General features: G+C 39.1%; 1 protein-coding gene across 37 annotated transcripts in view; it reads left to right on the forward strand.

The window, feature by feature from the left end:
- The window catches only part of CSPP1 (centrosome and spindle pole associated protein 1), a 72,828-nt gene that overhangs the window by 23,054 nt on the left and 33,042 nt on the right, over nucleotides 1-16,732 (forward strand). For 19 of the 37 annotated variants that reach the window (XR_014550375.1, XR_014550376.1, XM_083623193.1 and 16 more), the window contains exons 2-8: nucleotides 2,238-2,388; nucleotides 3,237-3,333; nucleotides 9,955-10,052; nucleotides 11,114-11,137; nucleotides 12,447-12,527; nucleotides 14,722-14,823; nucleotides 15,350-15,762. Coding sequence is in view for 35 of the 37 variants with exons in the window: in XM_083623193.1 (XP_083479319.1) it covers nucleotides 2,287-2,388; nucleotides 3,237-3,333; nucleotides 9,955-10,052; nucleotides 11,114-11,137; nucleotides 12,447-12,527; nucleotides 14,722-14,823; nucleotides 15,350-15,762 (917 nt within the window). In the remaining 2 variants the exon portion in view is untranslated. The remainder of the gene's footprint in view (nucleotides 1-2,237; nucleotides 2,389-3,236; nucleotides 3,334-9,954; nucleotides 10,053-11,113; nucleotides 11,138-12,446; nucleotides 12,528-14,721; nucleotides 14,824-15,349; nucleotides 15,763-16,732) is intronic. The other 18 variants (XM_083623201.1, XM_083623197.1, XM_083623200.1 and 15 more) reach the window with 4 other exon arrangements.

Raw genomic sequence — 16,732 nt, forward strand, 5'->3', positions numbered from 1 at the left:
CAAACTTCTTCCTTTGCAGGGATTACAATTATTCTGTGAACCGCCCTGAGACCCCCCAGGTGTAGGGCGGTATATAATTAAATAAATAATAACTTGGTGTGAATACTAGGACCAAACTATAAGATTGGCTTTATGTATTGTCTGATGCTAATTGGCATTGAGATCTCAAATGGCTGCTTGGCTTGTGAGGGGAGAGTAACTGAAAATTTTGTCTCTCACTGATGAATTGGTAAACTTTTGCTTACTTATTTACAGCATTTTTATACTGCACAGTAATAAGTTACCTGCATGGTAGACATTTTTTAGGATATAATATATAGACATATGAACTTAACAAGTTAAAATAACTGCTGTTTTCTGTAGCACTTTGACCTGAACTTATGAATGTTTGATCCTGAACTGATGGACAGGTCTTCAGAGGCTGGTTCACAGCAGAAAATAGCAGGCAAAATAGGTCGGCTAATGTCAAGTGATTGACAAGTGAGTGGCCCCATGCACCTTTCAAACTTGTCCTGTGTAGGGAGATAACAATCTGTCCTACCAGTCCTGTTCTAAGGACGTGTATTTTATCAGCATGCAAACTAATGTGATTAAGGATTTAGAGGAGTCCAAAAGGGAACTTATTTTTAGCATTGATTGTTCTGTATCAGGAGGATTGTAATTGAATTATCCTAGAATGCAATTATTATTATTATTATTTGAACTTCCTGCATATTGACTTCATGTGAGAGAGTAAGTGGTAAAGAAATAGTTATTATCTGTGGTACATATTCTGTGCACACTTTTTCATGTAGGAAAGCTATCACATGAGTAATCAAGTTAATATGTACATGTGGGTTGCTGTTTAATTAGTATTGTATATTTATGACAACAAACACTTCCATCAATTTAACAATATCCATTTTTTCAGGTGTGTTTGTTATTTCTTCTAAACCAATATGCTCATGATTCTGTGTAATCTCATGGAAGAGTTGGCCATTTTTACTGTTCAAAGCTACATATTAAGGCACTACCTTTATTAGGCCAACCATAATGTCACAAAAGTGTGTAAACTTTCAAGTTCCCCAGAATTCTTCCACTGGCTAGATTATGAAAAAAAGGCAAGGGGGAGAGGGGGAAAGGCTGTTATTCAAGCCATCTTTGTCTGCACCTGATAGAGTCTTAAATGTGGGAGGAGGTAGCAGACATTCAAATGAGACCCTTTCAGGTGTTTTGCATGTATCAGGTTGCAACCCAAGCCTTCTGGGAAGGAGAAAAGACATAATGATTGAGTCTCCATTTCTGCAAATGCACAACCACCCCTTGCTGCTTAGTTTTGCCTCCATCCTTTGGTGAAAAACACAGGTTCCTTTGGTAGGTAGAGAATAATAATAAAAATGCAGTCATTATACAAAAATTGGTAGAGATAAAATATAGCTGCTGTGCTAGGTGAAAAAGTAAACAAAACCCAAATTGGGTAGCTTTACCCGGTGGCTGGAGGGAATTCTCCCTTTAATAATAAAATACCATCTCCAGGTGCTATAAAATCCTTTCCCTCTAGTTTAGGATTCTGGCTAAATTTGGGGTGTTTTCCATGTTACAAAAAACAAACAAACAAGCCAAGGTTAACTTGTGCCATAAAGAAAACTCCACAATATATATTAAGGCAATGCCTTTATTGAGCCAACCAAAATGTTATAAAGGCCTGTGGAATTATAAATCATGGTACAGATGGGAACGTGTAACTGCCAATTTTCACATGTAATTGTTGGAATAATTTGAACATCGTGAATTAGAAGCTTAATAATGACGCACGATGCTAGATGTGTATTGTTAAAAATAATTACTCTAGTGTGTGTGAAGGCAAGCAGAAGGAAGGGTTAGAAGCTAGTTGGTACCTCCATCAATGAGGGAAATAATGGTAAAGGATATCCCTGCACTTATACTGCCTCTGGATTATAGTTTTGGAGTTCCTGGAAAAATGATTGTGCTGGGCTGCTGCTTGCCACACTTCAGTGTGGTTTTGTTTTAAACAATCTTGTTTGGGCAGGCCTCTTGTCAGCTTGTCCCGTTGACTATTCAGAAACCACATGTGTGGTTTTCTTGTGTTGTAAGACTACAGTAAGATCTTGAAAAGAATAGATAATAAAAGAGGTTGTATTTTTTTCCTGTCTCATTTGCACGTTTCTGATGATTTCTGAGTAATTCAAAGTTCTTAATAAAGTAGCTCTTAGAAAAATGAATTTCTGTTGTTGAAGGTTGCATCTGATGGATCAATAACCCTATATCACTTCCAAAATTGAAAAAATGATGCCTGAGGACCTAGACCAGTTTCTTGAAGAACAAAAAGCAAAGCTGGCACAAGACAAAGCAAAGCTTGACAATGATCCACCTTACATGGAAATGCAGGTAGGAAATTGATACTTTATTTTTTAAAAATGGATGAAGAATATTATGACTGTTCTCCTGTATGTAAACAAGTCTGGAAGATAGTGTTTTCACCAGTGGCAATCCCTCTTTAGAAAATGCTAGGGAAATTCTGAAGTCCCTCTGTTGCATTGCAATGCAACCTACAAAGTAAAACAAGGTTGTCAAACCTCTGGCTCTCCAGATGTTATTGGACTTTGACTCCCATCAACCTCAGCTGGCATGGCCAACAGTCTAGGGCCACAGGTGCCACACCCCTGAACTAAATACAGTGGAACTTTGCTTCTCAAACACCTTGGTACTCAAACAACTTGAAACCCAAAAAATTCAAACCCTGAAGTAAGTGTTCCGGTTTGCAAAATTTTTTGAGAAGCTGAACGTGCTTCGTTTTGAGTGTTACGCTTCTGATTTGAGTGCCGCACTTCCGTTTTGAGTGTTATGCTGAGGTCTGTCTGTTTTTGATATTTATTTTGTGTTTTTGTTTTTGTGGCTTTTTTGTTTTGTTTTTGTGACTGTGTGGAACCCAGTTCAGCTACGGATTGATTGATTGATTGATTGTGTGACTGCAGTACAATGTTTATTGCTTTCATTTTATGGATCAATGGTCTTGTTAGATAGTAAAAATCATGCTAAAGTACTGTTTTAGGGGTTGTTTTTAAAAGTCTGGAACGGATTAATCGATTTTGCATTATTTTCTATGGGAAAGCGTGCCTTGGTTTTGGAATGGACTTCCGGAACAGATTAAGTTTCAGAACTATGGTACTACTGTAAAGTTATTATAGTGACAGCATGTTAATTCTGTCTGCGTTACACTTTTTTTTCCTTTTCAGAACAAAAGTGCAGAGAAGCTTTCTGAGACCAGCAAAATGTTAATAGCCATGGCTAAAGAAAACATTCCACCAAATAGTCAACAGACTAGTATACACGGTATTTGCAATTTTTTTTAATTAAAAAAATGCTTATTGTATTACATTAAGAGAGAACATTACTGTATTTACTGTCACTTTATTTCCTAATGTAGTCCCACACCTAACTACTCAAAGTCAAATATATATAAGTGGTGGTCCTTTCCACCAATGTGAAGCAGGGAAAGAGAACTATGCACATAGTACTATATACTCATAATAAGAAACCGCAACAGAGTTAATAATATCTTTTCTCGACACAGAGGGATTCCTGTGCAGCTGGGTTGTGTTTTTGGAGAGATACTGTTTCTGAGGCAATGTGGCTTTACTGATACTGTGCTATGAAGCACAGTTGCATTTAGTTGTAATGGCAGGTCTTTGGGTGTCCCTTGCATAGTCACGCTATGGCCTGCCTTCTTACCTTGGTTGCCATTGGTTGCAATAGCTGAGATTCCTTACTCAATGGATAAAATACAGTCTGAATATACCCTTAAAAGGTAAAGGGACCCCTGACCATTAGGTCCAGTCGTGGCCGACTCTGGGGCTGCAGCGCTCATCTCGCTTTATTGGCCAAGGGAGCCGGCGTACAGCTTCCGGGTCATGTGGGCAGCATGACTAAGCCACTTCTGGTGAACCAGAGCAGTGCACGGAAATGCCGTTTACCTTCCTGCCGGAGTGGTACCTATTTATCTGTGGTTTAACCCACAGCGCCACCCGCGTCCCTGAATATACCTCTGGCGTTCAGTAAATACTTAGAGGTACATACAAAGTAGAGCATATACAGCTTTTAATATCTTTGAAATGGCGTTGTTTTTATAGTCTTCTTTTGCAGCATTAAGTTATTTAAATTAGAAAGATTGTACTTTTCATTGGCATTGCCTCTTTCATGTGCATTACATTGCTTTCTTTAAAATATATAAATATTCTAGCTGCCTATATTGCATTTCCCAGCCTCTGCATTTTCAGGTGTCTCTTTTTCTCAGTAGCTTACTGTCTGCTTGTTTTTCCTCTGCAATTTCCATCCTCATATGCACCAATTCCTTTTTCATTTTGGGCTTAGGGAGAGATACCTCCTACAGAGGGTTCTTGCAGCAAGTTTATCGTTGCTTAGCAACACCTTTCATCTCTCTCAGTGTGTAGTTCTATGCTGCTTAAATTTAATTTATTCTCATACATGCTGTCATGCTGCTATTTTTTGTGGCTTCCATCAGTGATCAAGGTCCCCCCCCCCCAATCTTGGTAATGACATTTGAGCTTGCTATATAAATGTCCATGGAAATGGGTACTGATCTAATTAGAAACTGAAATCGCAGACCCTTTGTTTAGGTGAGGAAGGTAATGTTAAAGTAGACCTTTAGTTAAGTTCTGCGTTCATTCTTTCAGAAAGCAAAGTAAGAGCCATGTTGCTTCATATCAAAGCAATTGGGTTTTCAAATTCAGATAGTAGAAGTACCAGCACGCTAGCTGTGGAAAACATGTCCTGTCTGCAAGTTATAACAGCAGTAGTACCTTAGATCGATATTGAGGCTGGCATTATGCATTCTCTTTTGCTTGACAAGCCCTGTCACTCAAAAGGCAGACTGAAGCTCTTTAAACAAATGGTTAGGGGCTACTCAAGGACACGCAGTACCGGCATCTCTGTTTGTTGTTGCTAAAAATTGTGGCAGTTTCTGTACCAGCACTTCATGGTGTATACTAGCACCTATTTTTCTACAAAAAAAGCACTGTAAACGGTACTTAGTAATTAACTTTAGGTCCCCTTAATCATATAGATAATATTTTGTTTAAAGTTTGCAGATAAAGCCCTACAGCTGATTACAACTGTGAGAATCCCCTTCTAAGTCCTTGGGCCTTGAAGCTGTCTCCACTGTTTATCCAAGACAAGGCTACAAGATGGTCTGATCAATGACATCTAATAGCTAGATACGTAACTCGAATATGTGTGTCATGTAGCAAACCGGTAACATGAGCCACTGACACTTGGTGGCTAAAGATGTGGATTCGGCAGCTTTCTGTTCAAATATTGATTCTAGCATGGACTTGCTTTGTGCGGTTTTTGGCAAGTCACTCTTTGGGTGCCAGTTCTTCATCTGACCAAATGAATAAGACACTGACCTATTTTGCAGGAATGTTTGGGCAAAACACAATATATTGTGTATGTTTGGAAGTTAAAAGTTACAGATAAAGGATACTTCTGCTACTAAGAAATTGAGAGACATTAACCCAGAGATATACATCTAGGATAAAAGTATCTCCACACTTGCTGAAAAGTGGCTACTATAAATACATGGAATTCTGTATTTAGACCATAGCAGACAATGTCCTTTCAGATGGAGAAATTAAGCTAAGGAACCTGCTTCCGGGTCTGCTCTGCCTTAATGGAGGCAGCCCCCACAACAGCGGGAGATTGTTGGCGAAGGAAAAAACCTAAGGATGATTGAGAGTAATCATCCTTGCAAATTTCCCCCAGGGATGGGGGAATGGGCTTCACTCACAGTTCATCTTGGTACCTGACTCTTGCTCTGGCATCGAATACAGGGGTCAGGAAGACGCTGAGTGCAAAAGTACTTCACCTGCCGAAAGCCACCACCGCCATTAAGAAGCAGAGGTTTTTCTGTTAACTAGAGCTTAATTGGAGCATGCTAAAAGAGATGAGATCACAAACTGCAGAACAAACCAACTGCAAGGACTTTAAGGTGCAAAAGACGGTGTAATTGAAAACTCATAAAAATTTATTATTAATCTAAGGAACCAATTAATTATCCAATGGTTCCAACCAACACTACAATCTGATATCCATCCTGCCTTCCCTCTCTTGAAATGAGAGCCTTTAATATCAGCCAAAGAAAGTAGAAAGAGAGTTTTGCCAGAAAATGAAATCTTACATTAAATATTGACAATATTGACTGGTGGTAGGAGGGTTTGCTTGACCCATTTTCTTGCTGACACTCCCCACCCTCCTAAGTTGCTTTTCCTTCCTGCAGGAGAAAATCCTCTCTGCTGTAAAAAGGCTCCTTGGTTGAAGTAGAATGGTAATATCTTAGTTCCTCCAGCATTGTCATTTGTTATGATGAAATTCTTCTGCCACATAGCTGCATTTGCTATAAAAGCCAGAAAAGTTATCTTGCTGACTTCTTCCTGTCTGTAAAAATCTCCCAATGAGTCAGCCGTTTGGAATTAAATTTAGTGCAAGCTGGTCCTATTTTTCCACTTTTGAAAGACTAATAGATTTTATGGGTAAGCTTAGAAGTCTGAGAAATAGCGCTTAATCTGGTGGTACACTTTTACTGTAAATGTTCAAGTTTAGACTTATGTGCCAATATGTTGACAGTAATCTGACAGTAGGTTAAATGACATCACTATAAATGACCTTAAAATAACAATTAAGTGTTGCTCACTCTCAGAGGCCACTGAGGAAACACCATGACAGCACCAAAAAATGTATGTCTTCTGTATTTATTTTTTCATCTTTAAGCTGTTGTATGTTAGGATATAAGATACATTCTGGCTACAGCTGGTGGAAGTTTTAGTCCTAAAGTTCTGGAGGGCACCAGCTTGGGATGGCTGGATCAGACTAATGGTTGTCTAGCTCTGTGTTGTATTTTCTGTCAGTGGCCAGCTGGGTGCCTATGAGAATCTCACAAGCTGGACATGATGGTGATGTCCTTCTTCTGTTTGTTCTAGCAATTGGTATCTAATGATAAACCACCTCTGTCATTGGGAGTTCCATTTAGCGGATGTTAACACTTTTATGCCACACTTCAACAAACTATATTAGAGGGGGGAAAGCAATAGCATATTCTACTGACTAATGCAGGGCTTTAGCTGACAACGTAAACTAGGTACTACATGTGATGCTACTTACTAGTCAAGATTGTTCCCAGCTGCAGTTAGCTAAATATTTATTTTACAGTCTTGCCGTTGTACATATCTCTCTGCCTTTCTGTCAGCTGCAATGATGTTATAGGGTTAGCTTTGGTTGAAATAGTCCTATGATGTCACAAACAACAAACTTATGCAGAGGATGTGGCCATTTTTGTTACACAGTATAATGTGCATTATGAGGTGCAAAAGTTAAATTGTTGTCATGTGCCCTCAGTTGCATAGTTTCCATGAACCAGAATAGAGATTGGGAACTTTTTGGCCTTCCATATATTGCTGTCTCCAGCCACCATGGCTAACGGTCAAGAATTATGGGGGCTGTAGTCCAACAACATATGGAGGACTATAGGATCTCCATCCCTGAACTCGAACTTTGTTTGAAAGTGTTTAAAATTATATATGTCTAAAGGTTTCATCCTTTGAAAATACTCCGCATATACCAGTGTTGAAACATGAACTAACTTTGAGACAACTACATAGTTCACTCTTTTGGAATTATCTCAGTGATTAGCTCAGCTAATTTTTTCTTTAAAGTAATACTGCTCTTTGGTTCCTTGGAATGTTATTGTAAGGTGTGTTTCTTTTAAATGGATACAGTTAGAGCGGCATACATTGATCTAATAAATTGTTTCATTCCGTTTGTAGATCATTTTCTTTCGAAATAGCGTATCAACCCTCACTTTCCTTCCAGATAAATATACTAAAAACAAAAAAAAAATATTTTCCTTCCAGTAGCACCTTAAAGACCAACTAAGTTAGTTCTTGGTATGAGCTTTCGTGTGCATGTATCTGAAGAAGTGTGCATGCACACGAAAGCTCATACTAAGAACTAACTTAGTTGGTCTTTAAGGTGTTACTGGAAGGAAAAAAATTTTTTTTGTTTTGACTATGGCAGACCAACACGGCTACCTATCTGTAACTAGATAAATATACTGTTCTGTTTCACTGTTTCTTAAAAATAAATAAATAGAAATTTACATAGTTTAATCCGAGGTAGCTTTAATCGCTCCTCTTTCACTGCTTTTTATAGCCAGCTTCCATTGCTTCACAACTCCGAGATTTCTTTAGTGACTTTGAAAGGGGAAAACGTAAGAACATAAGAAGAGCCTACTGGATCAGGCCAATGGTCTGTCTAGTTCTGTAATCCAGTTCTCATAGTGGCCAAGCAGATGTCTACGGGAAATTCTTAAGCAGGACCCTAGCACAAGAGCACTCTCCCCTCCTGCGGTTTCCAGCAACTGGTATTCAGGAGCATACTGCCTCTGACCATGGAGGCAGATCACAGACATTGTGGCCAGTAGCCATTGACAACCTTATTCTCCATGAATGAGAATTAGGCTAATCTTACCAGATTTTTTTCAATGAATCCTGGGACACTTTTCAACTTCAATGGATTTTGTATGGGGACTGATTTGTAAATCCGGGGACTGTCCCCCGGGAAAGGGGGACGTCTGGTAACCTTAAATTAGGCATTTGTCATAACCATGTGAAAAGTTGCTTTTGGCATTTTATTAAAGGACTAATAATGCTTTAGGTTTACATGTTCTGATTGATATGCTTTGGGAGTTCTGCCATATGCATATTCACTGTGAAATAGGATCACATATGTGGCTTAAGAAATAAGTCTGATAGTATCCAACTAAGTTTCACTCAGAGTAAACCCATTGAAATTAATGAGCATGACCAAGTTGGGTCCATTAATGTTAATGTGTCTACTCTGAGTATAATTTATTTGAATACAGCCTTTAAGTATATCTCAAAAATATCGCAAATATACACAAGGTTGCCATTTCCATCATCTAGCTAGAGTGGCCAACCTTTAGTCACAATTTTTTTGGAAGTGCCTGTCAAGAGATAATCTTGCCAAGTTTTTCACCTTGGAGAAGAATGCATTCCCTTCTTTTCCTTTCTGAAGCTGCATGCAGATAAGATTAGGAAGGGGATACATGTACTGTGGGTTCAGCTATGGAATAGGGGACAGCAAATGTCAGAACTCTTAAAAGCTTCATATGCCAGAACTCTTAAAGGCACTGTTTGGGGAGGAGCAGAGTTTGCAATTGCCTTTTATGTTCGGCAAAATTATTTTGTATCATTGAACAATATATACTGTACTTCGTATTGATTAATGGGCAGGCCTTGTAGTTAATTGGTGGTAAAGGTAAAGGTAAAGGACCCCTCACAGTTAAGTCCATTCGCAGACGACTCTGGGGTTGCGGTGCTCATCTCGCTTTACAGGCCGAGGGAGCTGGCGTTTGTCCGCAGACAGTTTTTCTGGGTCATGTGGCCAGCACGACTAAGCCGCTTCTGGCGAAACCAGAGCAGCGCATGGAAATGCCGTTTACCTTCCTGCCGGAGCGGTACCTATTTATCTACTTACACTTTGGGGCGTGCTTTCGAACTGCTAGGTTGGCAGGAGCTGGGACCGAGCAACAGGAGCTCACCCCGTTGTAAGGATTTGAACCGCCGACCTTCTGATCGGCAAGCCCAAGAGGCTCGTGGTTTTAGACCACAGTGCCACCTGCATCCATAATTGGTGGTAATTCTTTTAACCTAACAAGGCCAGGCTAAATTGGAGTTTTCTTGAGAGCACAGTGCTTTGAACTTGGATTACAAGTTCCTATTCTCCAGTGAAAAGTCCTTTTGTGACATAGAAATTACATTTGTTATCTTTGAATGCTGTCCTTGGTGTCCAGTCTGCCACACATGCACATCCACATTGTTTGCGTAGCTCATGCCTATGTTCTGAAATGCTTACTTGCAGATTATGGCTTAAGCTTGCCTCTCGGGGAAGAATATGAAAATAAAAAGCACAAATTGAAGGAGGAGCTGCGACAAGACTACAGGCGTTACCTTTCTCAGGTAAAGGACTTTATATCTGAGTAAATTTCTGGTGCTAGCTGGCAAAGTGAAAAGTACATTTAAGCTGGCATTTGCTAGGAACCGGAGATATACTAATTTCTTGAATTTATTACTGCAGCTTATATTGCACATTATTTAGTCCCAAGATTGTGCCAGGTGCTGTACAGAACATAAATAACAAGAAGCTCTTGGAACAGATTAGTGGAAGAGGGTTTTCAGGAGATTTGGTGGAGGAAATGTAGATGGCTTGATGAACAGGGCAAAGCTGTCTCTTGGACAAAGGGAATAACGTAGTGTTGGCAGAAGGGGAGGGGGTTAAAAAATGGAAGACTTCACTGATGGGGACCACACAGTCACTGGGTGGGGAGAACCACAGCCAGTGATGCAGCATAAGTAATCGTAGGAATAGTTGTTATAAAAGGAAATGCAGAACACCTAGCATCATCAAAACAAAGGAGAACGTGCTGAGAAATACCACATATATTGTGTGTAGACTGGTTGGAGGACTGAAACCTGCGGAAAGTGGAAGATGAAGAAGGGTTGCTGAAAAGCAACTGGAGTTGTGTGGGGCCAGGAGAGGAAAATGCCTTAAAAGCAAAGGCAGCTGGAAGGACAGATTGTTGATGCCAAAAGTGCTAGGTCAAGGAGAACGAAGCATTTGGATTCTTAGCATAAGCTTTGAAAAGAACAATTTCAGTGCTCTGAAACATAAAGTGGATCAAAGAGCCAAATGTCAAAAAGTGCAGGCAAAAAGGATAGATTCTATATCTGAGGTTACTAAATGAAGGCCGATGGGAAAACTCAGTCATTGTTTTCTACAATTTATGCAGATTATATATATTATATATTCTCAGTAGAGATTTAAAGGTCAGCAGAGTAGATAAATATATTTCAGAAGCATTTTAATGTACATGTTCAGAATCTGCGGCTCAAGAATCAAAAACTACTTTTCTGAAATATTTTTAAATGCACACATGCCACTCTGAAGGGTGAGTGAGATTGCAATGAAACGGATTTTGATAGGATGTTCTTTATGAATAGTCTGTTTTCCTGACTTTTAGGGTATTTCACAGACAAAAAAGAAGGTAGGGTGCTTGCATCATGCTACTCTTCAAATTAATATAACATTGTGCTTGGTTGTAAATTGCTAATGAAAAGTTTTGGGGGTGAAAATCAGTCTTTGTGCTTTGCTGTGCTCTGTGAGCTGCCTCATCACAAGATATTTATGCATAATTTCTATTAATGTCATCTTTCCACATTGTCTTTTCCTTTGATTTCACTGCTCAATTGATAGTCCTCTTCATTAGCTTTAATTTAATGAATGTTTGCTACAGAGCATGCTAATATTGAGGAATCTCTGTACCGTGGAACCATCAGTTTGAGCTAATTTAAATGATTAATCTTGGAATGCTCTTAAAAAGAGAGCCTTATTATTCAATTATACCTTATTGGAATTCTATCTTGGATTTACCCACCTACGCCAAAAAAATTCCAATAATATGGAAACATATAATAGTTATTGGCATGTGGACCAGGAACAGGCAAAAAAGAAACTGCAAGCCTCTGTACACTTTCAGGAGAGTAAATCCCATTTTATACACTGGGACTTATTTCTGATAAAACTTGCATAAGATTGTGCTACATGTTAACTCAACTTGATGGTGTCTCTCGTTATTAACTTCTCTTTTTAAAGTTAAGATACAAATGGTGTACACAAATACAGCATTTTCTGTTTGGAGCTTCAAATGATGAATTTTTTAAAAATGCAGTAGCATGTTTTATATTTCTATTCACCAGATTCCTTGTGTGCACAATAAAATAACCATGATTTATGCTTTTACTATCTAATTTAGATTAAAATGAGTGGTGGAATAATAAAATACTGGGTCACAATAAGTACAGATCGTAGGACAGTACTACTCAAGTCAATTTTGGTAGTTTCATGATGATGCATTGGCCCATAGTTAGGTTACTGCTCTCAGTATAAGCAAAAAACCCCCTGTTTTTTGCTGAAAGAATTGGGTTGTATAAACTGGCTCTGTGATAGAAATTATTTGAGATTAATTTAAAAGATTGTATCTAACAGTGTTGCTCAGTATGCCTTCCATCAGTGGAACAAGGAGGGAAGTAATTTTGGGCAATTTCCCAAGATGTGATTTCAGGGCCTGGGCATGGATGGAATAACAGAGGAGAGGTGAATTGGGGGGAGAGGTGGGGAGGTTTCCCTTTTGCTGATGGAAATCTTACTGTAAACTGAATACTGTAAGTGGCACCATCGGATACAATGCATAATACATAGTAAGCCTGAACTACTTTAAAATATATATTTATTAAATTATTTGGCATCGTCTATATCAGATCAATGCACATGGTCATTGGTTTTCTCTTGTGCAGAAAAAACACCTTACATCTGGTGAAGTTGACCCATATACTCAGGGACTATCACTTCCTATTGGTGACAGGAGGTCTGCTAAGGTAGGTGCACAAAAACTCAGTATATATTGCATGGTGTTTGCAGCTTAATATATAGAATTTCCACACCTGTGAAAACTGAAGCTTTTGTATGATGTACCTTAGCAGGCCACCTGCAGAAGGTTTTAGTTAGATGCTGCTGGAGAAAGCACAGCCCTTTACTTGCAGTGCAGTCCCTAACCTGAAAACTGCTGGCTGACTGGAGTTAGGAAAGTAGTGGAAGTGCCTCACTGTCAGAGGGGCAAGTTCATGATGGAGGCCCCCACTATACCTGAGGACAGCTTTGTGGGTGTAGAGCAACCTCGGCCCTCCAGATGTTTTGAGACTACAATTCCCATCATCCCTGACCACTGGTCCTGCTAGCTAGGGATCATAGGAGTTGTAGGCCAAAAACATCTGGAGGGCCGAGTTTGAGGAAGCCTGGTGTAGCGCTTCTGCGGCTGATAGTTGTTTGGTTGCGGTAGCCAGAGTTAGGCTCAGAAGCAGGGCATTCACGAGGAAGGGATAAGATGGAGGCATTTGTTCTGAGATGCTGCAGGATAGGGCCCTGTCTGTATTTCGGCCTGGAGCCAGCATAACAAATTCTCCTTCATGTTGGAACCAGGGGATGGCGATGCAGGGGGAGGAGTGGCTTAAAAAAGAAAAGAAGGAACAATTAAAAAAGAAAGAACAAAAATGGGTGGGGAGGAGTAAATGCTTTTTTACCACCACCCTGCGTTCCAGGTTGTGGTATGGATGTGTCGCTAGACTAGCTGCCATGCCTTGCCCCCTCCACTGTCCCTGCCCACCCTCCTGGGTGGGTTCTGTACAACTGATCAAATCAGTTAGAATGCTGCTTTGATTTCAGTCCAGAAATAAAATCTTTTTTGAGCCTCTGTTGGATTGGAACTTTTTTTTAGAGATGGAACTTGCGACAAAATGTTGCATTGCGGAGTGCTCTTTTTCAGGACACTCCATTCCATTTCCTCACCCCCCAAACCCTTGTTTTCTGTCTTTCCCTCTCAACACCATTCTGTAGCTCCTGAATAAACTCAGTTCTTATTGAGCTATTTTGGGCGTTCTCTCCCTGTTCCTGTTGGCACCTCCCTCTTACTTCTAAGATTGCTGGTTATAAGCACCAGCACTCTGAAAATTGAGATAAATATTAGTACATCCGTTGTGCAAAATATTTATCTTCATTTGTATTGTTTCTGTGGATTGTCTTATACCATATCTCATCCACAAAGTCCTCTTGGATACTTGGCCTTTTGACATTTAACAGATGGTGAGAATGCCAGATATTGGGTACTCCTCATAAAAGAAGCTCTAGTTTATTCTCCTGCTCTAAGGAAGAAACCTCCACATACTGTTTCATATTAACTGGTTAATTTTCACCTTGCAGATTTAGTTACGCATGTCACCCAAACAAATTGTCTGTATTTCGGAGCTCTCTGTACTATTATTTCTGTAGCATCATCCACATGCATAAAAATTATGAGAGGATAGGTCCCTTCTCCAATAGACTACCAATCTAGTTAAATGGAAATGATCAAGCTGTAACTTTTTTAGGGAAAACATTCCTCACTCTGGTTCTTAGTCATATTGATTTTATTTCTTTACAGCTAAACAAAGTAAGGACTATTTAATTTATTACTCTCCGGTATTAATGGCAAATCATGTTCCTTAGTTCTAGTTGGAGGATCACTTGGGATTCAGATGTTTTTGGAAGCTTTTTTAAAAAACAAACAAACAAACAACCAAACAAACCCTACTTGTTTATTTTCCAATCATAAGATATAAAATCAACAACAGTAAGCTTATTTACAATAAAATGTGAGATACAAAATCAAATATTGTTGTACAGTGTGCATTAGCATACCATTGACTGTGTTTTAGTATTTTTATTGATCTCTTGGTACTTTTAAGTTTTTAAAAAGAAAATGAAGTTTTCGCTTTGCTTAAACTGAAGTCTCATAAGTTTACATGCTAGAAGAGATCAAAGTTTAGCATATTTGAAACAGGAACTAATACAAAAATAAAAGAGAAACGTTAATGAAAAGCCAAAGTTTCTTTGCAACACCTTCTTTCTAAGCCAGAGTTTCATATGTACTAATAAAACGTTGTAAACAGTATAAGAAGCATCATTTTATTATCATCCTGTGTCTGTGGTGTTTAAAACCTTTTGTAGATCCAATACGCTTTCCAATATCTGTTCTAGGACAGGTTAAGACTTGAAAGAAACAAAGAATACAATCAGTATCTCAGGGAAAGAGAAGACTGGAATGAAAGGTTAAGAAGAGTAGGGAAGAAGCACGCAGAGGTAAACCACAGACAGAGATTCTCGACTCTTTCACTGTTCACAAACCCATTATTTAGACTTTAAATTTAGAATTATTCTGGGCATGGCACGGTATGGGCAGGCTGATATTTATAGCTTGTTGAAATATAAAATTAATCCTGATTTTACTCTTAAGATTTTATTTGGAAGATGCTGCATGTGTCACATCCCTTAACACTGCCCTTGTTATCTTCTTTCCCTTTTTTAGTTCTATGAAAATGGGGGGGAGGGTGGATAAAAATACCCAGTTGCAGTGAAGATGTGGCCCATGCCATCCTGCTTTCTTTGCATTTATGTATTTATTTTAGTCAGTTAAAATACAACATTGATTCTGATATTCACTACAGTACGCACTGCAATATTGCCATTTAATAAGTGGTAGTAACATTATGCAGCCTAATTTAAAGCCTGCTTTTCTGGGTTGGCATTGAAACGGCTTATTAAAATTGCAATGATTAACGGCTTCCTTTGTGTTTAGCTTTAAAAATGTTTGTCTTTGTGTTAACAGCATGACACAGACACAAACAAAAAAGGCATTGCTGTCACCAGATCCCAGCCAGCATTACATACCACAGCATTACAGCCACCAATAAGAGATGAAGAATTCTTCAAGAAAGATGCTTGCACTTCTACAGATACCTTTGAAGAGCTGTCAGAAAAGAGACAATCAGTAGATCAACACCACAAACCAAAGAATGACGTTGGACATGGGGACACCCTGTTACACAAACAACTTGATGAAGTATTGAACATTTCCAACAGAAAGCACCAAAGACTGGATAGCAGACCTGAGACCTTTTCTAGAAGGCATCACAGGTTTGATGAAGGTCATGATCCTGAAATAGATGATGAAATGGACCCTAGATTTCGATATGAAAGCGACTATGACAAAAAGCCACTGAGGGTCTTTCATGCTCAAAGGTAACTTTAACTTCCTGGCACTTTGGGCCAAACTAGACATGACACCTTTCTGTCACTCTGTGGTTTTTATAAGAACTAATAGCCAATATGAGGGTGTCCTATTTTTGTTGGGATTGTACTGAAGAGAAAAAGAATGGTGTGGCCCTTCTGAAAATCTCCCCGTAACCCATTACCAGACTTGAAAGAACAGTTCCTGTTTGTGCTCATTCATAGCAACTCCTCAGTCTGCTATTAATACCCTTAAGAACACCTGACTGCTGATGATGCATTTAGCATCACCTCTCCTTTATTGTGCAAAACAGGTGCACACTGTTTGGCAAATTACAGAAATAGAGCCGTCTCCCTTTTCTGTCTCTATCCATATGTTAATTGAGTGAAACAAACCACCTCCAGCCCAGAAGAAGGATGTTTGTAAACTTCATTTTTTAAGCTAAGGCTGGCACTAGAATATGGTGTGGTAATAACGTTACTTCAGTTCAGTTCAACTACTGCATGTGATTGTGCATTTAGAGTAGAGCCTTATGTTCTACCATACTAAGTCTGCATTTCTATCCTGGGTGCAGCTGTACAGCAGTTTTGAAAGGGAGGGGAGAATATAAATATGCAATGGACATCAATCCTAGAATCCACACATGTCTGTGACTTCATCTCACTCTGATTCTTGGCCATTTTCCTATAAGCTCTGACAACTGTACTACCTCTGTGGGTTACGTAGTCAGAGTGACATAAATTTCAGTTAGGAGAAATGTGTTGTTTTTTAAAAACAGTTCACAATTACTTTCTGAGAAGGCAGGATTTTTGTTATCTGGATGTCCAGAGCTTTAGCATAGATGAGGGCCCCAAATTCCTACCACCTTGCAGCAAACACCTGTGAGAAACCTCTGTTTCTGGCAATTACCGACACCTCAACTTCATCAGTTTTCCATCTTTTCTAAAATGGTCAGTTTCATTGGGCTAAAAAGAGCGATTT

This window comes from Podarcis filfolensis (genome assembly GCF_964270895.1).
Source record: "Podarcis filfolensis genome assembly, chromosome: 7".
In the NCBI taxonomy this organism is placed as follows: Eukaryota; Metazoa; Chordata; class Lepidosauria; order Squamata; family Lacertidae; genus Podarcis; species Podarcis filfolensis.